Genomic DNA, 25,847 nt, shown 5'->3' on the forward strand with positions numbered 1-25,847 from the left:
AGTAAAGACATTCCCTCAAGACCCAGGCCAATTTTGTTTTTTTTTTTATTTGTAGTTTCTCTCTACTTTTCTCATCCTTATCTCATTTCTGAAGTTTTAGTGACATACAAATTATGAAAAAAGGGGAAAAAAAAGGTGCATGCTTTTGAGAAGACGTTTCTTTCCAGCCTTGTCTCCATACTCATTCTCCCAGAATATTTAAGGACACACAGCTCTTTTCCTTTCTTCCCTTCTCCCTAACTATTCTATTATATAATTGCTTATTTAGCTAAAACATTAATTTTTACAGGCACTCAAATTCAAGGAGCTCTCATACAAGCAAAGGAACAGATATATGCCATAGTAAGGGCTACAGTGCTTGGATTAGAAGACTACAGTTTGGATTAAAAGACTATCTTATTTCTTATTCTCCAAGTTGAACAGTAATGGTGAAATCTCTTCTAGATCACCAACATGAGCACAAATCATAACTTGGTCATACAGGTCACATATACCTTCCATGGCCATTTCCCCCCCTTTCTAAATGAATATCTTGGAAAGACATTAAAATTTTGGTCACTATTCAGAACTAGGTCTCCTCGCAGATAAAGCTAAAATAGGAACTAAGCTTAAAGCTTGAGAAAATAAATGAGACACAAAGGGATAATGAAACAATTTGGAAGAAACATTCAGAATATACATATGACTAGATAAAGAAGATAGCTAAGAATAAGAAATTAAGAGGAAAAGGGACATGTCTAAGGGGTAATAATTAATAACTTTACTAAATATATTATCGTTATCAGATAGAATGTAATTATGAACAAAGACATAAAAAATCAGGGTACAATAACCCTAATAAAATTCTTTATTACCTTTCTAATTTACTGTAGAGTGCACACAATACATCATACTTCTTCAACAGTCTTGACACAGCATTATCAACTTTCGTACTGGTATCAATTTCTTTTAGTAAGTCAAAGAATTTATAGACACTACAAAGCAAAGAAGAAAAAAATCAATCTAACTGTCAAAATTTGTTTTATTTCATTTTAAAAGATACATACCAATGCAAAGGATTATTAGCTCTATTCCAAATTATTATCATGTGCTTTAGAAAGAATTATTTTTTGCATTTTACTAGAATTTAAGGAGGAAAAAATTAGCCTTCAACCCATGTCCTAACATCTACCTACCTATACTTCAATCAACTTAGGGTTGAGAAAAAAAGGGGGGGTGGTTATGAAGGGACACATGCATTTATATTTATTTGTAAATCTATCTGTATGGATTTTTTTAAATTGAAGTTGTCTTTCCAACTAAAAACACAAAAATTATACATATTAATGTGTACCATGTGATGTTTCAATACATATACACATTGTATAATGAGGTTAAATATATCTATCGCCTCAAACATTTATCACTTCTGTATGGTGAAAACATTCAAAATTCTTTCTTCTAGCTTTGTGAGATACACTGTACATATGTAATCACTATCTATAGTCACCCTATATTTGTACAATTTAAACATCATGAGTTTCTAGAATGCACAAGGCCTTAGATTCACTTCAATTTATCTAATTTCAACACAAAATCATATTACAATTAAAACACAAGAAGTAAAGACATTCCAAGTATTTAGTGTTTATTCTACCCATAAGTAACCACCATCCATCTCTAAAGTCACCTACTCCCCCATGTGGACACTCTCAGACTGACTCCATTTTCTGGATGGCCCACCCCTTCAAGTGGACATCTACTTCAGCCTGGTACTCTGACTCCCCACACTAGGTTGCCCTCCCTTGTATTTAACTCTTAGACTGGCTGCCCATTTATTCTGCTTGGTATCTGACATTACATACCAAACAGCTCACATTAGGTTGCCCCTCACATATCCATGTGGACACCCCTCCCCATGTGGATCCCTTCTTTGGCTCTGACATCTTCTCTAGGTCCCTTTTTGGCTCTGATATCTTCTCCAGGCCCCTCAATATTCCCCTGACACAGATGCACACTGACACATTCTTTGCCCTACCAATGGTTTTAGGACTGAATTATTGGAGAAAGGAAAAGTAAAGCTGATGAAAATTTTAATTTGATTAAATAATGACTTTAGGTCACTCATTATTTTCTATAAAAATTAATCTTTGAAACATCAGTAAATACATTTTTAATAGGGCATTCAAGATAGCAATTATCAACTGCATCTCATACACTAATTTCTAACTAATTTTGCATAAATAATTAGGCCAAAGCAGCTAAATGAACCAAAGAATTTTCACTGGATCCAATTACAGGCTGCCCAGCAACCAAAGAAAGCTTCACCTAAACCAGGTGCAATGGTGCGCACCTTTAGTCCCAGCACTTTGTGGAGACTGAGGTGGGAGAACTATTTGAGTCCAGGAGTTTGAGATAAATCAGGGCAAAACAGTGTGACTTCATTTTTTAAAAAGATGGGGAAATAAAAAAGCTTCAGTTAATCAGCAGGTGGCACAGAATCCCAAAAAAAGTTATTAAAAGTTCCCATCCTATATAAGGGATGTGGGCAGCCACAAAAGTTTTATGGAAAAGCAAATAAAGATGGAGTAGAAATGATAGAAAAAAGAGAATATCAGGATGTTGATTAGAAAATAAAAGAGAATGGAGTAAATATGCAGTGTCCAGAGGGAAAAAAATCAGCTTTAGAATAGTATTTATTTTGAGATGGTCTCTGCCCAGGCTGGCCTCAAATTTATAATCCTCCTGCCTCACCATCCTGAGTTGTTGGGATTACAGGTGTGTGCCATCATGCGTGGCCCCAGAATAGAATTTATTAAAGAACCACACTCAGTTTCTGCTTTTATGAAGTATAACAGCTATCTGTCCATGGAGTACCACAAAAACTGAGTTGTTGTAACAAAGTCTTCTTTTTCTAAGGTAACTTAAGAGAAGGAGAAAAGGAAGGAAGAAAGGGAGAGAACAGAGTATTAATGCCTGTAGTTCTGGATTTAACTCTATGAATTATTTATGTTATTTCTATTATTTTGCATATTTATGAATACACAATGCCTTTGTTTCCACATTTTATTTAAAGATAGTAAAAAAGTGTCATAATATATAACAATTTAATCTAACTCATTTAAATAATACACCAATTATGTTTAATTCAAGAAGAAACATACAGCCATCCAACTGTTCAAATTATTTACTATTGTATTCTGTAAATATGTTGCAAATGAATGACTCAGAGTCCTGGAAGATTTCTCAACACAAAGTTTGTGAATCACTGCAAACAAATTAATACACTTTTCTAAATCTTATAAACTCAACAAAATATTTATTAAGTAATTACCAAGTCAAGTACTACTGTACATACAGTAGTCTAAATACATAGTAGACTGAAAAATGTATGTAATTATAATAACTACTATATTAAAATCTTAAATCTTAATAAATCTTCTCTAAATTCCTTTAAAAGATATCACTTTTATAAAGGTTTTAATATATAATAAACCTATTTTATACATCTTTTCTTTTTTTGTCCAATTTATCAACAACTATAATTAAGTCTATAGATGAACAATGAGAGACAAAACTTTTGCCAGGACACAAACTACAAAATTTTTAAGAGATGCAGCATGGGCTGGGGACGTGGCTCAAGTGGTAGCGTGCTCGCCTGGCATGCGTGCGGCCCGGGTTCGATCCTCAGCCCCACATACAAACAAAGATGTTGTGCCCGCCGAAAACTAAAAAAAAAATAAATATTAAAAAATTCTCTCTCTCTCTTTAAAATAAAAGAGATGCAGCATGAATAAGCTTTCATTAAAGGATCCTTGAGAGAATGACAATTTACTATTTGACCTATTCCTTTATGTTTTACTTAATTTTAGCATTTCTTTTTAATTTCCTAAGTCTATTAAGAATCCAAAAGTAGTTTTCTTTAAAAGCAGAGGCCTAAATTTATGTAAGAAATTTTACCTTGTTTCTATGTTTTTCTGCAGCTCAGTGAAAGTGAATGGCATCTCATCTAGGTCAACTGCTGCAATAAAGATACAGATTCCCCACAGTTCTTTTTTCTTTTGAATATAACCTTCCTAGGAACAACAAAAAGAGTTCAAATATTTCATTAACTCATTCACATATTAGATGCTCTATCAAAAAGTATTATATGTGGATTTCTTCTTATTCAGCTAACAAAATAAATGTATTTTTAAATCCTTATAATGGCATATAATGAAAATAGTTCATTTTACTTAATAAAATATTCAAATTTTAGATTATAAAGCAAAAAACTTATAAGAAAGATCAGAATATGAATTGTTGGTCTCTATGATAGAAACTTCCAATTCATAGCAGCTTCATTCATAATAGCCCCAAACTGGAAACAACCCAAATTTTAAAAAGTAAATAAATAAACAAATTGTAATATATCCATACAATAGTGTTACTGGACAATTGGAGAAGTCCTAATAAATTTAACAACACAGATAAGCCTCAGTATTATTATGCTGAGAAAAAGCAAGATACAAAAGGATATATTGTATAATTCCTTTCATATGAAATTCTAGAAAAGGCAAAACTAATCTTTAAGGTCAGAAAGTAGATCAGTGCAGAGGTATGAGGGAATGACTGAAAAAAAGAACAAGATAACTTTCTGTTTGATCAGAAACTTCCATACCTTCATGTGGTGAGTACATGGGTAAATATATCTGTTAAAATTTATTGAATGGTATTCTTAGAATTGATATATTTTAGCCTAGTGCCATGGTACATGACTGTAATCCCAGCTACTTGGGAGGCTTAGGCAGGAGGATAGTAAGTTCAAGCCCTGCAACTTAGCCAGTCTATCTCAAAATTTTTTTAAAAATTATATTTTTTAAAAAGGGTTCAGGACATAGCTCAGTAGCAGAGCACCCTGGGTTCAATCCCCCATACTAGAAAATAAGAGTCCTTTTAAAAATTATTTTAATGTGTGCAAATTATCTGGATTTTATTTTATTCTGGAAATATGTTACAAACTCTTTCTGAAACTGAACACAAAAAGAGCACTGCTTCATTTTTTTGACAACTGTTAAATATCTATTTTAATAAAATAAATGAACAGCAATTTATGTGTATGTTTATATTAGTATAGTCAATTTCTCTGGAACTACTAGTATGTGAAAAGTTGTCTCTATGATAGAAACTCCCCATGTACATGCTTTTTGAATTTTTATGCCTATTTCTTACCATGTTTTTGGTTTGCTGCTTCTCCCTCAGGTACCATTAGGTGAACTTCACTGCTTTCAATGTGTCTGTTGCAATTCCAGTCTTTTTTCTTTGTCATAATCTTTAGGAAATGAAGTAACTACAGCTGCTAAAATTTAGTATATTGTTTATTCACTTTTTTCAAAACATCAAATTTTATTAGGACACAGTCCACAAAATCCAATACATGATAATTTGATGTGTAAAATTCCTAAATGACATGTTCTATCAGGTTTTTTAGGACTTGAGGAATTTTCCTAAGAGGAATTTGTGATCTTTATTTCAGATATGGTTTATCTTTTAATTTTCTTAAATAACATGTTTCAAAGAGCAGAAGCTTTAATCTTGATTAACCTCATTAATTTTTTTCTTCCATGGATCATGCTTTTTTCAATGTAGTATCTAGGAAATCTTTGTGTAACACAATCTGTTACCTCCTAGATCTAGGGGTCTGATTCATTTTGAGTTAATTTTTAAAAACGGTGCAACACAGGAAATAAACTTTTTCCATATAGATATCTGTTCCTGTTTGTTTGTTGCAAAATATTCTTTCTCTGTTGAATTACCTTTTTACCTCTGTAGGAAATCAATTGATTGTACACATGTGGGTCTCTTTCTGGATTCTCCCTTGTGCATGTGTGTTTGTTGTTGTTGTTTAAGGCATTATAGTCATACTTAGTTTTCTGATACATTTTGACAAAGTCATATATGTATAGAATTTGATTTATTCCATTTCAGTCTCCATTCCCCCTACCTTTCTCTTCCCCTTTTCCCCTACTTTGCAGATCTTCCTTTCACTCAAATGATCATCCCTATCTTTATCGTATCTGATCCCACCCTCATTTTTTCCCTTATTTTGCTTTAGCTTCCACATTTCTCTCAAACCATTTGACCCTTGGTTTTCTGAGTACGCATTATTTCACTTAGCATGATGTTACCCATTTCCATCCTTTTATGGCAAATGCTGTAACTTAATCTTCTTTATGGCTCAGTAAAACTCCATTGTGTATATACACAAGATTTTTTTAATCCATTCATCTATTGACACATATCTGGGCTAGTTCCATAATTTGGCTATGGTGAATGGTGCTGCTATAAACACTAACGTAGCAGTAACACTATAGTATGCTGATTTTAGTTCTTTTGCATAAATACGAAGAAATGGGATAGCAGGGTCAAATGGTAGTTCCGTTTTTGTTTTCTGAGGAATCACCATATTGCTTTTTAGAGTGGTTATACCAATTTACAGTCCCACAACAGTATAACTTTTGCTCCACATCCTCATCAGCATTCATTATTATTTGTGTTCTTGATAACTGCCATCCTGACTGGAGTGAAATGAAATCTTAGTTTTGATTTGCATTTCCCTAACAGCTAGAGGTGTTGAACATTTTTCATATATATGGAGCCATTTGCATTTCTTCTTTTAAGAAATGGATATTTAGTTCTTTTGCCCATTTACTGATTGGGTTATTTGGAGTTTTTTATGTTAAGCTTTCTGAGTTCTTTATATATTATGTATATTAATCCCAAGAGGGGTAACTGGCAAAGATTTTCTCCCATTCTGTGTCTCCCATTCTCTCTTCACACTCTTAATCATTTCCATTACTGTGCAGAAGCTTTTTAATTTAATGACATTCCACTTATCGATTCTTGGTTTTATTTCTTGAGCTTTAGGGGTCATGTTAAGGAAGTCAGTGCCCACAAAAATATGATGCAGTGTTGACCCTATGTTTTCTTCTAGTAGTTGCACGATTTCTGGTCTAATTCATAAACCTTTGATCTACTTTGTCTTCTCTGAAAGAAGACTCTCGTTTCATTCTTCTACATATGGCTAACCAGTTTTCCCATTACCAACATATATTCTTGGCATCTTTGTCAAGTATCAGATCACTGTAAGTATGTGGGTTTGTCTCTATTTTACATTCTATTCTGTTGATTTTCATGTCTATTTTGATGCCAATACTATGCTGGTTTTGTTACTACAACTCTATAAAAAAATGAGAGATCAGGTATTGTGAATGACCCCTGCCTCATTCTTCTTGCTGAGGATTGCTTTGGCTATTGCAAGTCTTTTATTCTTCCAAATGAATTTAAGTACTGATTTTTCTAGTTCTGTGAAGAATATCATTGGATACTGATGAGAATTGCATTGAATCTGTATATTGCTTTTGATAGTATGGACATTTTAACAATATTAATCCTGTCTATCCAAGAACATGGGAGGTCTTTCCATCTTCTAAGGTCTTCTTCAATTTCTTTCTTCAGTGTCTTATAATTTTCATTGTAGAGATTTTTCGCTTCCTTGATTAGATTAATTTCCAGGTTTCTGTTGTTTTTGTTTTTGTATTAGGGGCTATTGTGAAAGGGATGGTTTTCCTGATTTCTTTCTCAGCTGAATAACTATTGGAGTATGGGAAAGCTATCAATTCATGAGTGTGATCTTGTATCCTGCTATTTTGCTGAATTCACTCATCAGTTCTAGAAGTCTTCTGGTAGAATTTTTTGAGTCTTATACATATAGGATCATGTCATCAGCAGAAATAGTTCGGTTTCTCCTTTTCCTATTTGTATCCTTTTACCTTCCTTCTCTTGCTGATTGCTCTGGCTAGAGTTTCAAGAACTATATTAAATAAATAGAAGTGGTAAGAGGGAACATCATTGTCTTGTTCCTGAGTTTAGAGGAAATGCTTTTAGTTTTTTTTCCATTCAATGATGTTGGCTTTGGGTTTTTCATATATAGCCTTTATAATATTGAAGTAATTTCTTCTATCCCTAGTTTCTCCAGTATTTTTAACATGAATGTGTGCTGTATTTTACCAAAGGCCTTTTCTGCATCTATTGAGATGATCATATGATGCTTTTCCTTAATTCTATTTATGTGAATTATATTTACTGATTTGTGTATGTTGACCCAATCTTGCATTCCTGGGATAAAAACCACTCAATCATGGCATATTATCTCCTTGATGTGTTTTTGAATGTGGTGTGATATTTTCTTAAGTTTTTAATTAGCAATAGTTGTACCTCGGAAAAAACCTCATTGGCTATAATGCACAAAGCTGTGATATTTTCTTAAGGATTTTGCATTTATGTTCATTAGGGATATTGGTCTGTAGTTTCTAGGTCTTGCTATGTTGCCAAGGCTGGCCTTGAACTCAAAATCCTCCTGTTTCAATCTCCCTGCTCACCGGATTTACAAAAGTGTGCCACCTTCTGTACCCTCTTTCTGGATTTTCTGTTCTGTTCCATTGATCTACCCATCTTCCTTTTCACCAGTAAGCACCGATGTCTTGATTACTGTAGCTTTGTATTTTTTGTCCATTTTTAATTGAGTTAATTCAAGATTTTTCTATCTGAAAGGCAATCTCAACTTTTATTCTTCTTGTATGAATTCAAAGACTAAAGACTAGAGTTAACACTGGCTCAACACAGACATTCAAGGTCACACACCTAAAAACCAAATTTCCTAACACTCAATTTAACATTATCCCATTTCTTTAAGTATTTTCCTTATTATAATTCTTAACATTTTCATTATTGAAATCTTTAATCTCATCACCTTCACCAAGAGGTCTATGTTCTTAACTTTGATTTTTATTTCTATTTGATTGAAAAGGTTGAAGAGTCACTACTTAAAGCCTCAAGTTATTTTTAATTCTTTTCCACATCAAGTTATTTTTAATTCCATTTACCTTCTAGTTTTCCCCAAAATGACTATGCATTTTATCTCTGAAAATTCACCTATAAATTTCTTCTTTTCTGATTTTGACAAATGGACATTCTTCTCCATTCTCAAAACTCTGAATTCCTTCCACTTTAGATCACATTGTCAGCACCCCCCTCGATTTTACTAATTCCTCCTGTCTTTTGAAATTTCTCTAATAGTTCTCTCAGTTTCTTTCTCTGCTTTCAAATAAACTTATATCACCCTTAAAAAAAACAAACAAAATTAAAAAACCAGGATGTAGCTCAGTGGTAGAGCATTTGCCTAGCATGCATGAGGCCCTGGGTTCAATCCCCAGTACCACCAAAAAAAGGGTAAAACAAACACAGCATCTTTCTACTTCTGGACAGTATTTAGCCACTGTCCTTACTGCATATACAAACTCCCCCTCTCTAAACACACCCACCTCTTACTATTCATATACAAACCATATACATTCTCATAGGGCACACACACTGAATCTCCTCACACACACCTCTCTCACAATACTATTTTACCAGAGTTCTTCTCTAGGTCTTCAAAAGTCTCAATGTAATATTTAACACCATTAACAATTTTTCTCCTTCAGTCCCCGTAAAACTTCTTTCCTTAGTTCTAATATCCTTATCCCCAATTGTATTTCACAACATTTTCAGTGCTTCTTAACTTCAAGGGTTGTTTTTCATCATTCTCTTTTTCTCAAGAATCTTATCCACTCCCCTAGCATCTCCATTATCCCCATTACAGGCGGTTCATATGTCTCATTCTGCTTCACCAACTGATTATTCTTTTAAGTTCCAGGCCTTATTTTCCAATTTACAACCTAAAATCCGTAACTGATGTTTTTCTTGAAAATTTATATGAAAGGCAGCTCAGAATATTAGTGTAAAATTTCTTTTAAAAAAAGCAATTTTTATTCAGCCAAAACAATCACCAAAAGACAGTAAAACTTGGGAGAAATATGGACAAAGAACAAGCATTTTACAAATAAAAAATAGTACTTTTCAACAAACATACTTTTGTATGCTTGTATTATTATATTGTATTATATTTTGTTTGTATTTAAAAATGCCAAAACTCAGAATAGTATCAACTGAAGGATGTTTTGTTAATATGTATCAAAATCCTTAAAAATTTTGGTTTTATATCAAAGAACTTATTGACTTAAAATAATTAAAGAGTCGGGATTTAATGTAACACATTCAAAGAATCATTTAAATAGTAAAAATAGTGGGAGATTCTTAAATATCTTAAAATACAATAATGAAGTAAATGTTGTAGCCATGTCATAGAATAACTTAAGACTCCTAAAATATGTCCTGTTTTAGGAGTCCTAATTTTCAAAGAAAATTAGAAGGACACAGAAAAATATCCAAGATAAAATGTTAAGGAAAAAAAGGAAACAGAATACAAAATTATTTGTATATATTTATTCCAATTTTGTGGGGGGGAAAAGATAAGAAAGGAAATGCAAAAATATACATATTGAAATGTTAATGTTTAGCTCTAGAGTTGGCAAAATAATCTATGATTTTCATTTTCTTCATTAATCCTAGATATATTTTCTAAATTGCCTACAATTGTAAATAGGAGAAAAGTGAAGTCACTAAAAAAAAAAAAATGATAAATTTATTTAAAGCAGGAAAGAAAAATGAAGAACGTGCTTCCTCAAAATCTTTAAAATATCAAATGTATATGCATTAAAATTTAAATAAAGAACTACAATCAACCTTTGAAGAGTTTACCTTCATTTGAACCACCCTAATGATAACCCCTAATTAGTGACAATTTATATATACGTGTTTTGTAACACACTTACTTGTAAAATAGCTCCACCAAGTGGTGACATAAATCATCATGTAAACATACTACATACTACTTAAACTATCATAACATAAACTGAATTGAATCAACAAGTTAAAATAATATTTTCTCCAGTCTATATTTTTGAAATAAAAGAAGAAGATAAGCCACTAGAAATATATTCTCCATGTCAGGATCAAAAGGACACATCTTTACACATAATTCACGAGACTAATGAATGACTAGCAATATGGTTCAATGTATCACAGAATGGTAGTACAACAAAATAGGAAAAGGAACTGCCTATATCCTCTATGCCTAGATTTCCTTCTCACCTAGGTTTGATGTATGAACATTAGGAATAACATGTTAATATGCCAGAAAATCTCCCCATGCTTGTGTAGCATCATCTGACAACATTATAATTTTGGTCACAGAAGCAAAATGCAGAAGTAGCACATGAAAAGGAATACATAAACTAACTCTTGTCTGAACTCAATTACATTTTTAACAGGACATGCTTGGGTAAACAACAGCTGAATCAACCATACAGTTACATAATAACTTTGTGGGGAGAGTGATTATACTCCCATAAAATATATACCTGGCAAGGTCAGATTTACTTGGACATCTGCCCAAAAGATGAGCACCTAAGACTCTTTCCTTTGAGAACACCTACAAAAGTAGATGCACAGGACTGTCTAAGCATAACTGAACTGGCAGTCACTTGCTTGTTCATTTGTTCCTACTCAATTAGTCTATAAACATTTTGAAGGCAAAAAATTATATTTAATTTACTATTGTACTTTAAGAGCCTAGTACCACCAACTTGTGATAAATGACTTTTTTTTTTAAGTTTTGGCAAATGACCATATTCTGATGTAGGATAGAATGGCTTTTGACTTTTGACTTTTTTTTTCTTTTTCTTTTTTCTTTTCTTTCTTTTTTTTTTTAAGTATGGACAGAGAAACTAGCAGTAGTTGAAACCACAAAGTGTAAAATAAGATTCTGGTTCTACTAATTTCTTAAGATCCCATTCACAAACTGATAACAAACTAGTAGTATCAGCAAGGGTAACTCACACAAAGAAATAATATCACAGACCTCATTTTCTATACAGATGATATGTAACTGACTTGGAAATTAGGGATTTTACCATTTCAGGTAATATGTTTGTCTTTAACCCATTTTGATTTTTGTGTGGGGTCAGATAAGAATCCAATTTTACTTCTTTCCATGTGAATATACAGTTTTCCTAGCACCATTTATTAAAAATACTATCCTCCCCCACCCACTACCACCACTCTGTTGTGTATTCTTGTGCCTCTGTCAAAAATTAGTTGACCATGTATGTTTGGGTCTATTTCTGGGCATATATTTATGTTCTATAATATTGGTCTATGTGTCTGTTTTCATGCTAGTACTATACTCTTTTTTTCCCTTCTATGTGCACATTTATTTCCTACTGAAAATTAAAACAGCACATCAAAATTTCCTTTTATGGCAACTCAATTTTTTGAAAACCAGAAAATTGAATTATCTACTCTAATTATTACACTCTAGTCAAACTATCCAATATTCTCTTAACATCTCTTTCAGTTCCTGAGTTTTATTTCACAGATTTCAGGCTTTTAAAATCCAAGGGAAGATTTGAGACCTATTGGTACTTCTTTGAGTCAAACAAAAAAAAAAAATAAAACGTAAGTATATTGAAGTCATTTATGTACATTTTAACTGCTCAGATTCCTTATAAATTACTGGCATTAAGAGATGGCTTAAAGCATGAAGAGATCCCCAACACCAAAATAAATAAATAAACAAACAAACAAATAAATAAATGGACGCAAAAGAATAGATATTACAGAACTCATACATAAGCTATTCAAAATCATTAGTATGCAGTCTAAGCACAGTGTGCCTAAAATTACCATCATGAAGAACAAGTACAATTTACGCCTATATTGACTCTGTGTCATAATCATATCCTACTCTAGCATTCTCAGAAGGATCCCATCCATGATATACACAAAAACTGCAGGTACATTTGAATGGTACAGTTAGTGATTCACTCTGAACTCCCTTAAGACTGTTGTCTCTTCATTGTTCTCTTTCAAGACTTAAGAGATATCTCCACTTTTCCACCTGTTCTTTCCGTGCCAATAACAATGTCTAGACTCCTCATCGCCGCCTGTTGGGAAAGCCACTCCTGACCTCCCATAAGATCCTCTCACTTCTGTCCTGAAGTTGGGGTGGACCTTCCGGCAGAGGGGAAGGGCATTTAGCACAAGGATTCAGAGTTAAGTCATGAAGTTGCTTTACTAGCATTTCTGAACTGACCAGATGAGAGTCCATTGAATTTTCTTCATTTTCAGACATCGGAAAAGACTCCTGGGTCGAGGTTGGGTTAAATTTTTGCAATGGGTCCATTGGGAGGTGAACAGAACCCTCAAAAAAGTTGTTCCAAATGTTACTTGGGAGGAAAAAAAACTGTACTATACTCTCTTGATTACCATAACTTGTTAACTGATTTTAAATCAGGAAGTATGATGCCTCCAACCTTGTATTTCTGACTCAATCTTGCTTTTGCAGTTTCTGTACAGCAAAGGAAACACAATCAACAGAATGAAAGGACAGCCTACTAAATGGGAAGAAATCTTTGTCAGCTGTTCATCTGAGAGAGGAATAATATCCAGAGTATTTGAAAAACTCAAAAAATTTAACACCAAAAAAAACAAGTAATCCAATCAATAAATGGGCATATGAGCTGAGCAGACACTTTTCAAATGAAAAAGTATAAATGGCCAAAAATTATATGAAAAAAAAAATGCTCAACATCTTTATAGTCATCAAGGAAATGCAAATCAATTACACTGAAATTCTAGCTCACTGCAGTCAGAATGGCCATGTCAAGAAAAGAAAAATTAACAAATTCAGGCAAGAATATGAGAAAAAAGAATCCTTAGACTATGGGACTGTAAACTGGTATAGTCACTGTGGGAATAAAAATAGAACTACCATATGATCCGGCTACCACTCTTGGATATATACCCAAAGGAATAAAAATCATCATACAATAGAGATGCCTGGTTACCTATATTTATCACAGTGCTATTTACAATAGCCAAGTTACAGAATCACCCAAATGCTGAATGGATGAAGAAAATATGGTACATATATACACAATGAAATATTAGTCAGTAAAAACAAAATCATTCATTCTTAGGAAAATGGATGGAAGTGGAGATAATTATGTTAAGTGAAATAAGTCAAACTGAGAAAGACAAGTATCACACGTTTTCTCTCGTGTGAGGAATCAAAAAAAAATAATGACAACAAAGTAGAATGGGGACTATTAGGAAAGGAGAAGGGGACTGAATGGCAACAGAGAGTAAAGAGGGTAAACAAAAACAGTATGCATATTCCTCAGAAAACTTAGAATGGAACTGGAACCACCTTTTGACTCAGCTATCCCACTCAGCATAATACAGTGATGCAGCCACATCAATACTTAACAGCAGCTCAATTTACAATAGCTAAGCTATGGAACCAACCTAGATGCCCTCCAACAGATGAATAGATAAAGAAAATGTGGTATATATACACAATGGAATATTATTCAGCCATAAAGAAGAATGAAATTATGGCATTTTCCAGTAAATGGGTGGAATTAGATACTATCATACTAAGTGAAATAAGCCAATCACAAAAAAAACAAAGGCCAAATGTTCTCTCTGCCATTCAGATGCTAACACACAATAAGGGGTAGGGGAGGGGAAAGCGAAGTTCATTGGATTAGACAAAGGGGAATAAGGGAAGGTGAGGGATAGGAATAGGAAAGATAGTAGAATGAATCAGACATAAATTTCCTATTTCATATATGAATACACAACCAGTGTAACTCCATATCATGTACAAGCACAGGAATGGGAGATTATATTCCATGTATATATAAAATGTCAAAATACATTCTACTGGGCTAGGGTTGTAGCTCAACGGCAGAGCTCTTTCCTAACATGTGTGAGGCACTGTGTTTGATTCTCAGCACCACATATAAATAAGTAAAACTAAAAGCCCATCAAAAACTAAATAAAAAATTTAAACAAATACATTCTACTCTCATATATAAATAAAAAGAACAAATAAAAATGTTTTAAAAATAATTAAGGGTTGGGATTGTAGTTCCAATGGTACATTGTGTACAGCACTGGGTTCAATTCTCAGCACCACATATAAATAAGCAAAATAAAGGTCCATTGACAACTAAAAAATATATTTTAAAAAAAACTTTAAAAAAATTAGGGCTGGGCTGGGGATGTGGCTCAAGGGGTAGCGTGCTTGCCTAGCATGTGTGCGGCCCGGGTTCGATCCTTAGCACCACATACAAAGATGTTGTGTCCGCCGAAAACTAAAAAATAAATATTAAAAAAAATTCTCTCTCTCTCTCTCATCTCTCTCCCTCTCTCTTAAAAAAAAAAAATTAGGGCTGGAGTTGTAGCTCAGTGGTAGAGCACTTGCCTAGCATGTGTGAGGCACTGGGTTTGATTCTCAGCACCACATATAAATAAATAAATAAAATACAGGTCTATCAACAACTAAAAATACATTTTAAAAAATTTTAAAAGAGGATGAATACAATCAAAGTGAGTTATATGCATCATGAAAATTTCACAAAATTTCATTTTATATTTTGTATAATTAATATGTGCTAATAATTACAATTAAAACTAATGCTTAGAAAAACAAAAAAAAAATATGGCTTTTTTACTGGAGTCTTTGTGGTTCCATAGGAATTTTAAGGTGTTTTTTTTCCTATTTCCTTGAAAAATGCTATTGGAATTTTGATAGGGATTATACTGAATTTGTATGTTGCTTTTGGTAGAATAAACATTTTAACAATATTAATTCTTCTGATCCATGAATACAGGATACATTTTTATTTATTTGTCTTCTTCAACTTCTTTCATCAATGTTTTATAGTTCTCAGCATACAAATCTTTTACCACCTGATTAAATTTATTCCTAAGTATTTTATTCTGTTTGCTTCTATGGTAAATGGGATTGTATTCTTAATTTGTTTTTTGGATAGGTCATTGTTAGTTGTGTAGAAACACAACTGATTTTTGTATATTGATTCTGTATCCTACAGTTTTATTGAATTTATTTACTCTAACAGGTTTTTATTGGAGTTTTTAGTGTGTGTGTGTGTGTGTGTGTGTATGTGTGTATGTGAATATATATATATATATATATATATATATATATATATATATATATTCATGTCATTTGCAAAAAGAAACAATTTTATTTCCTCCTTTTCTATGTGGATGACTTTCAGTTCTTTTTCTTGCCTAATTGCTCTAAGACTTCAAGCACCATGTTCAACAGAAGTGGCAAGACTCAGCATCTTTCTGGGAATGGTGGTGCTCACCTGTAGTCAGAGAGACCCTAGAGGCTAAAGCAAGAAGATCAAAAGTTCTATGCAAGCCTCAGCAATTCAGTGAGACCCTCAGCAACTCAGTGAGACCCTGATTCAAAATAAAAAGGACTTGGCGTGTAGCTCAGTGTTGAAGTGCCCCTGGGTTTAATTCTGAGTACCCTCTTCCCCTGCAAAAAGGCAGCATTCTCGTCTTCTTCCTGATACTACTGAAAAAGCTTTTACCTTTTCACCAGAGTATTTTGAGTATGCTGTTGATGGTGGCCTTATCATATGTGGCCTGTATTGTGATGAGATATATTCCTGATATACCTTTGTTGAGAATTCTTACCATGAAAGGATATGCTTTTTCAACATCTGCTAAGATGATCAGATGATTTTTGTCCTTCATACTGTTAATGTACAATATCACATGATCCCTCAATAATCAATAAAACACCTAAGGGATCTAAGAAACATGATCACCCAATTTAATTAACGCTTTCAGAGCACTCTATATGATAATAATATATATTTCCAAATATCTATAGATCATTCACTAAAATAAGCCATTTTCTGCAATATAAAATGAACCTCAACAAATTTTAAAGTTATAAAGAAATTAAAAAGCACAGAATTAAATAATAAGTCAACAATGGAAATATACCCAGAAAAATAGAAAAATACTTGGGAATTAATGTATTTCTAAATAACCCATCAAAAGGTCACAAGGAAATTAGAAAATATTTTTAACTGAATGAAAACAGAAACACAACATACCAAAACATGTGGAATGTGGCTAAAGTAGTACTTAGAGGAAGTTTTATAACATTAACAGTTTATAGTACATAAATCTTATAACATTAAAGGATTATATATATGTATGTATATATGTGTGTGTTTATAAATAAAATGCGCAAATCAAAGACATATCTTCTACCTTTAGAAATTACAGAAAATATGGAACAAGACAGGGAAGCCCTCTATCACCACTTCTATTCAATATAGTTCTCGAAACACTGGCCAGAGCAATTAGACAGACGAAAGAAATTAAAGGCATAAAAATAGGAAAAGAAGAACTTAAATTATCACTATTTGCAGATGACATGATTCTATACCTAGAAGACCCAAAAGGGTCTACAAAGAAACTACTAGAACTAATAAATGAATTCAGCAAAGTGGCAGGATATAAAATCAACACGCATAAATCAAAGGCATTTCTGTATATCAGTGACAAAACTTCTGAAACGGAAATGAGGAAAAACACTCCATTCACAATATCCTCAAAAAAAATAAAATACTTGGGAATCAACCTAACAAAAGAGGTGAAAGATTTATACAATGAAAACTACAGAACCCTAAAGAGAGAAGTAGAAGAAGATCTTAGAAGATGGAAAAATATACCCTGTTCATGGATAGGCAGAACTAACATCATCAAAATGGCGATATTACCAAAAGTTCTCTGTAGGTTTAATGCAATGCCAATCAAAATCCCAACGGCATTTCTTGTAGAAATAGATAAAGCAATCATGAAATTCATATGGAAAAATAAAAGACCCAGAATAACAAAAGCAATTCTAAACAGGAAGTGTGAATCAGGCGGTATAGCGATACCAGATTTCAAACTATATTACAGAGCAATAGTGACAAAAACAGCATGGTACTGGTACCAAAACAGGCGGGTGGACCAATGGTATAGAATAGAGGACACAGAGACTAATCCACAAAGTTACAACTATCTTATATTTGATAAAGGGGCTAAAAGCATGCAATGGAGGAAGGATAGCATCTTCAACAAATGGTGTTGGGAAAACTGGAAATCCATATGCAACAAAATGAAACTGAATCCCTTTCTCTCGCCATGCACAAAAGTTAACTCAAAATGGATCAAGGAGCTTGATATCAAATCAGAGACTCTGTGTCTGATAGAAGAAAAAGTTGGCTCCGATCTACATATTGTCGGGTCGGGCTCCAAATTCCTTAATAGGACACCCATAGCACAAGAGTTAATAACAAGAATCAACAATTGGGACTTACTTAAACTAAAAAGTTTTTTCTCAGCAAGAGAAACAATAAGAGAGGTAAATAGGGAACCTACATCCTGGGAACAAATTTTTACTCCTCACACTTCAGATAGAGCCCTAATATCCAGAGTATACAAAGAACTCAAAAAATTAGACAATAAGATAACAAAGAACCCAATCAACAAATGGGCCAAGGACCTGAACAGACACTTCTCAGAGGAGGATATATAATCAATCAACAAGTACATGAAAAAATGCTCACCATCTCTAGCAGTCAGAGAAATGCAAATCAAAACCACCCTAAGATACCATCTCATTCCAGTAAGATTGGCAGCCACTATGAAGTCAAACAACAAGTGCTGGCGAGGATGTGGAGAAAAGGGTACACTTGTACATTGCTGGTGGGACTGCAAATTGGTGCGGCCAATTTGGAAAGCAGTTTGGAGATTCCTGGGAAAGATGGGAATGGAACCACCACTTGACCCTGCTATTGCCCTTCTCGGACTATTCCCTGAAGACCTTAAAAGAGCATGCTACAGGGATACTGCCACATCGATGTTCATAGCAGCACAATTCACAATAGCTAGACTGTGGAACCAACCCAGATGCCCTTCAATAGATGAATGGATAAAAAAAAAGTGGCATCTATACACAATGGAGTACTATGCAGCAATAAAAAATGACAAAATCATAGAATTTGCAGGGAAATGGATGGCACTAGAGAAGATTATGCTTAGTGAAGCTAGCCAATCCCTAAAAAACAAATACCAAATGTCTTCTTTGATATAATGAGAGCAACTATGAACAGAGCAGGGAGGAAGAGCAGGAAGAAAAGATTAACATTAAACAGAGACATGAGATGGGAGGGAAAGGGAGAGAAAAGGGAAATTGCATGGAAATGAAGGGAGACCCTCATTGCTATACAAAATTACATATAAGAGGTTGTGAGGGGAATGGGAAAATAAACAAGGAGAGAAATGAATTACAGTAGATGGGGTAGAGAGAGAACATGGGAGGGGAGGGGAGGGGGGATAGTAGGGGATAGGAAAGGTAGCAGAATACAACAATTACTAATAGGGCATTATGTAAAATTGGGGATGTGTAACCGACGTGATTCTGCAATCTGCATTGGGAGTTCATAACCCACTTCAATCTAATGTATGAAATATGATATGTCAAGAGCTTTGTAATGTTGTGAACAACCAATAAAAAAAAAGAATGCTTCTCCTATGCAAAGAACCAAAAAACAACAATCTAAACTTTGTAGACAATGGTAATAGTTTTTATACCCCCCACCTTTTAACTCACAAGGAAAGCTTTCCTGTTAGAGACTAGCCTAGTGCAGCAACACTAAAAGTGTGGTCCATGGACCAGCAGCATCAGCATCACCTGAGATCTTATGAGAAATGCAGTTATCTCAGCTCTCCCTCACCATAAATCTAACAAATTAATCTCTGGCAGTGGAGCCCAGAAATTGATTTTAATTCATTTTCTAGCTGATTCCTATACAAGTTAAAGTTTGAGAAGCACTAACTGTATTTTGCACTAACAGATACAAATGAGTAAACATGCCATGGCAGATACAAATGAGTAAACATACCATGGCAATAGCTACCCTCAAACACAAGGTAACCACCACCAGCAAACTATGCATGCATGGGGAAAGAATCTGACTAGCTACAATCTCAAGAAAATACTCTCAGAATAGGTACCATGGTAAATATAAAGAGCTTCTCTCCCAAGATAATATAGACACATATGAAACAGAATAATGAAATATTACAGAACTCAAGAGAAATTATCCCTGTTGAGTGTCAATGATCAGACACTTCACAGAAGATGAACTGAGGGAAGGAGAGGGGCATTCCAGGAAATAACTAAGAATAGGAAATTCACTTTAGATGTTGAATATGGAGAAACTATTTTGTGAAAAAGATCAATAATCTGGGGGGCTTTCTTCTGAGAATATACTTGGTTATGGTTTGGGAATAAAGGTACTTGACCTTATAGAGAACTCAGTCCTATGAGAAAAAAGTTTATACCAGGTAGGAGTAAGGGTATGCCACTTATAGTAAGGTATGAGGCAAGAAAGCATAGTGCTACTAAAGTAGGAAAAATGAAAGGGACCCATAAGGCCTTTAGAGAGAACTGGAATCTTTCAGTTCTATATAAGGCTAATGATAAATAAGAGTTTAATGTGTGGAATGACAGTGCAGGTTTGGGGCTCACTGGAATTTGGGAGCCTGTGGCCTATTGAGAATGATAAGGGACAGAATGGGACTAGAGGTCCTATGAGATATTTTGGGGCTTCTATGGAAAATGGGAAAAGAAGAATGAAATGACACATGGTGTCAGGGTTAAAAAAAAGAAAAAAAAAAGAAAAAAGAAATTACAGAAAATAAATAAATACATTAAGACTAGCTGGGCACGGTGGCACACACCTATAATCCTATTTACTTAGGAGACTAAAGCTGGAGGATCTCATATCAAAGCCAGCCTTGGCAACTTATTAAGACCCCATCTCAAAAAATTTTAAAAAGGACTAGTGAAGTAGCTCAGTGGTAAAGTGTCCCTGGGTTCAATATCTAGTACCACCAAAAAAAGAAAGAAAAAATTAAAACCAAATCAAGCCAGGCGCAGTGGTGCACACCTATATCCCAGTGACTCAGGAGGTTGGGGCGGGAGGATCTTTTTTTAATTGTTTTTTTTTTAATAACATTTATTTTCTAGTTGTAGTTGGACACAATACTTTTATTTTATTTATTTTTATGTGGTTCTGAAGATGGAACCCAGGGCCTCACATCTGCTAGGCACACATTCTACCACTGAGCCACAACCCCAGTCCAAGGGAAAGTGGATCTTGAGTTCAAAGCCAGCCTCAGCAATGGTGAGCACTAAGCAACTCAGTGGGACCCTGTCTCTAAATAAAATACAAAATAGGGCTGGGGATGTGGCTCAGTAATTGAGTGCCCCTGAGTTCAATCCCTGGTGCCCCCCGCCACCAAAAAAATCAAATAATAAAAATATATAAATATAATAGCAAAATTCAATAAAATTGAAAACAGAAAAACAAAATCTAGGTTTTGAAAAAAATATATTAAAATCAATAAACCTCTAGGGCTGGGGTTGTGGCTCAGGGGTAGAGCATTCGCATAGCATGTGCGAGGCCCTGGGTTCGATCCTCAGCACCACATAAAAATTAATAAAATAAAGGTATTGTGTCCACCTACAACTAAAAAATATATAAATAAATATTTTTTAAAAATGAACAAACCTCTAGCCAGATAATCCAAGAAAAAAGAGAAGGCACAAATTACCAATGTTAGCAGGAATGTGGCTACATATCCTGTAGACATCGAAAAGATAATTAGAGAAAAAATATTAAAAACTCTTATATACTATCAGTTAACTAGATTATATTGGCATCTATAACTTCTTCATCAAACAATATTGGAGTACAAATTCTTCTGAAGCTTACATGGAACACTCACTGAGACACACCATATCTGGGGCCATAAAATAAACCTTAACAAATTCAAAAGAATAGAAATCATACAGTGAATGCTCTGAGGCCATAATGGAATTAAACTAGCACTCAACAATTAAAAAATACATGGAAAATCCCAAAATACTTCTAAAAATTACAAAAACTGCTTATTGTTCTGAATTGAATGTAAATACAATTTATCTACTTGTCAAATGCAGTGAAAACAGTGTCAAGAGGGAAATTTATACATGAACTCATATATTTAAGAAAGCAGAAGATCTATAATCAACAATCTAACTTCTCCCTAGGGAGTCAAAATAAATTGAACTCAAAGTAAGTAGAAGAAGAGAAGTAATAAAATATAGGATAGAAATGAGTAAAGCTGAAAACAGCAATGTGAGAAAATCAACGACACCAAAAGCTAGTTCTTCATAAAAAATCAATAAAATCAATAAACCTCTAGGCAGACTAAGAAAATAAAGGCACAAAATATTAATATTAGAAAAGAGGGGAAGTCATTACAGAAACTTTTAATAAAGAAATATATAAACAACTCTATCCCCATATATTTGATAACTTAGATGGAATGACTAGTTTATTTAAATATATAATCTGACAAAACTAACACAAAAAATACACCATACAATAAGCTCATATTTATAGACCCAAAATCAACAGTATCAATTATTATTTTCTAAAATAGAATTTTCCAGGCCCAGATGGGCTCACTGATAAATTTTACTAAACATTTAAAGAAATTATACCAACATTCCTCAATCTCTTCCAGAAGACAGAAGCAGAGGAAATATTTCCTAATTCACTGTATGATTGCTGAGGACAGCATTACCCTAATGTCAAAACCAGACAAAGATATTATAGGGAAAAACAAACAAAAACTTACAGACCAATGTCACCATGAAAATAGATGCAAAAATCCTAAATTTTAGTAAAGCAAACAATGTATTAAAACCCTCAACTAGGTGGGGCTTTGCAAGGCTGGCTTAGCATTCAAATAATTAATGTAAGCCATAAAAAAATAAAAAAGAAAATTACATGATTCTATCAATAGATGCAGAAATGGTGTTTGACAAAAATCCCAATATCCATTCATGATAAAAATGCTTAGCAAAGGGCTAGGGTCATGGCTCAGTGGTAGAGCACTTGCCTAGCATGTGTGAGGCACAGAGTTAGATTCTCAGCACCGAAAATAAAATAAAATAAAGATCCATTGATAACTAAAATAATAATTAGAAAAAAATGCTTAGCAAAAGCAAAATAAGCCAATTCTAAAACACCAAAGGCCTAATGTTTTCTCTGATATGCAGAAGCTAATTCATAATAAGGAGGTGGGGAGCTAGGGAAGAATAGAGTGACCTTAGATAAGTACAGAGGAGTGACCTTAGTACAGGGGAGTGAAGGGAGGGAAAGGGGTATGGGGGTAGGAAAGATAGTAGAATGAAACAGACATTATTATCCTAAATACACATATGACTGCATTACCAGTGCGATTCTACAACATGTACAACGAGAAAAATGAAAAATTATACTCCATATATGAATATTATATCAAGCTGCATAAATGTATTCTACTATCATATAAAACTAATTAAAATAAATTTTTAAAAAACATTTAGCAAACTTCAAACTGAGGAAATGTTCTTAAACTTGATAAAGAACATCTATAGAAAACCTATAACTAACATCAACTAACATCATACTTATTGATAAGAGATTAAAAGCTTTTCCTCTATAATTAGGAAGAAGGTAATTTTTAATTAATCTTTTCAATATCATACCACAAGTCCTGTATAATGCAATAAAACAAAAGATGAAAATAAAAGGCATTTTTAAAATTTTATTTAAAAAAAATAAAATTGTCTTTGTTTTCAGATAATGATTATTTATGTAAAAAAATTAAAAAAAATCAACAAAGAAACTACTACAACTAATAACAATTATAATAAGCAATTATAACAGGGTTGCTGGAGATGGGGTTAGTATAAAAAAGTCAGTTTCTTTCCTATACACCAGCAACAAAGAAGTGGACTCTGAAATAAAAATCACAATACTATGTACGTTAGCATCATAAATGAAGTATTTAATCATAAATCTAACAAAATGTACAGATCTATATGAGAAAATTACAAAATCCTAATGAAAGAAATAAAACATAAATAAATGGAGAGATATAGAATATAGATGTTCATGGATACGAAGATAATATTGTCAAGATATCACTTACCTCAGTTTGATCTGTGGATTCAATCTCATCCCAAACAAACCACAGCAGGTTATTTTGTGTGTATCAACAAACTGATGTTAAAGATTTACAAAGAGAGATACAAGACACAGAAGAGCCAACACAATATTGAAGGAGAAGGTCAAAGTTGGTGGATGGTCAGCATTCAAATTCCAGACTTATTATAAAGCTATAATAGTAAAGATGGTGAAACACTGGTGAAAACTTAAACCAACAGAAAAGAAAATAGGGCCCAGAAATACAGTCAACTAATCTTTGGTGAAGGAGCAATAGCAATACAATGAATAAAAGATGTCTTTTCAACAAACAGTACTAGAACACCTGGAAACCCTTGTACAAAACACACACACACACACACACACACACACACACACACAGAGAGACTTCCTTACATTCTTCACAAAAATTAAAATGAATCAGAGATTGGCATCTGGTAAAATTTTACATTGGTAAAATGTAAAACTATAAAACTCCTAGAAAATAAAACAGCAGAAAATCTAGTTGCCCTTAGGGATGGCATTTTAGATATAAAACCAAGGCATTTCATAAAAGAAAAAGCTGACATGCTCTACTGCATTAAAATTAAAAACTTTGGCTCTGAAAAATACATCGTCAACAGAAAAAGAAAATAAGCCACAGACTGAGAGAAAATAGTGGCAAAAGACATATCTAGTAAAAGACTATATTACCTAAAATACGCAAAGAACTCTTAAAATTCAACTACAGAAATGTGGGTACACCTAAACAGAACTGGGGGTACAGCAGTCGCTTAGCATGCATGAGGTCATGAGTTCAATCCCCAGCACTGCCAAGAAAAAAAAAGTCAGCAATAAGATTACAAGACGATTAAAAATTTAAAAAAAAAGATCTAAACACATACATTGCAAAGAAGTTATGTGAATGGCAAGTAAGACATGAAAACGATGCTCAACATCATATGCCATGAGAGAATTGCAAATTCAAATGAGATACCATACCATATCTGTTAGCATGGAAAAAATCCAAAACACTGACAACATCAAATGCTGACAAGAATGTACAGCAATTCATTCATAATATTGGGAATGCAAGATGGTGCAGCCCACTGTGAAAGTCAGTTTGGCATTTTCTTATAAAGCTAAACATACTCTTACCATGATCCAGCAATTATGCTCCTTGGCATTTACTCCAAGGAGCTGAAAACTTACAACCATACACACACACACACACACACACACACACACACACATACACTGCACATATTATGTTTTTAATGCTTTATTCATACCTGCTAAAACATGGAAGAAGACAAAACACTCTTCAATAGAATGAATTAGTAAACTGGCATACACAAGCAATACAATATTATTCAGAAAGAAAATGAGCCACCAAGGCATGAGAAGTCATTGAAGAAACTTAAATACATATTACTAAGTGAAAGAAGTCAATTTGAAAAGGCCATATACTATTTGGTTACTGTATTACATTCTTAAAAAGGCAAAACTATGGAGATAGTACAAAGGTAGGTATTAGAGCGAGGACAAAATGAATAGGCAAAGCACAGAGGATTTTTAGAGCAGTGAAACTATTCTGAATGATACTACAATGGCAGATACATATGATTATGTATTTGTCAAAATCCATAGAATGTATATTACCAAGAGTAGACCATGATGCAAACTATGGATGCAGGAGTGATAAGGATATGTTAATGTATGCTCATTAACTGAACAAATGTACCTCTCTGGTGAAGAACTTGACCAAGGGAAGGCACAAAAAATCATTAAAAAAAATATATAACTGAGGATTTCTGCTACGAGTTATAATACAGTAACATGGAATATATTTATTGTTTGGCCTGAAAAAACTAAAAATCTAGGAAATAAATGAAATAAGAAACTAGACATTAGGCAATAAATAACAGTGGTCCCTAAAAGACAGGAATCATAAAATGTGAGTCCCACAAA

The 25,847-nt window shown here is 33.5% G+C and overlaps 1 protein-coding gene across 2 annotated transcripts in view; it reads right to left on the reverse strand.

Annotated features, from left to right (window-relative positions):
• The window catches only part of RB1 (RB transcriptional corepressor 1), a 158,481-nt gene that overhangs the window by 121,817 nt on the left and 10,817 nt on the right, over positions 1 to 25,847 (reverse strand). For both annotated transcript variants that reach the window (XM_081261294.1, XM_081261293.1), the window contains exons 3-4: positions 3,940 to 4,055; positions 855 to 974 (exon numbers count right to left, since the gene is read on the reverse strand). In XM_081261294.1, the coding sequence (XP_081117420.1) occupies positions 855 to 974; positions 3,940 to 4,055 (236 nt within the window). The remainder of the gene's footprint in view (positions 1 to 854; positions 975 to 3,939; positions 4,056 to 25,847) is intronic.

This window comes from Spermophilus citellus (genome assembly GCF_964194105.1).
Source record: "Spermophilus citellus genome assembly, chromosome: 1".
NCBI classification, from domain to species: Eukaryota; Metazoa; Chordata; class Mammalia; order Rodentia; family Sciuridae; genus Spermophilus; species Spermophilus citellus.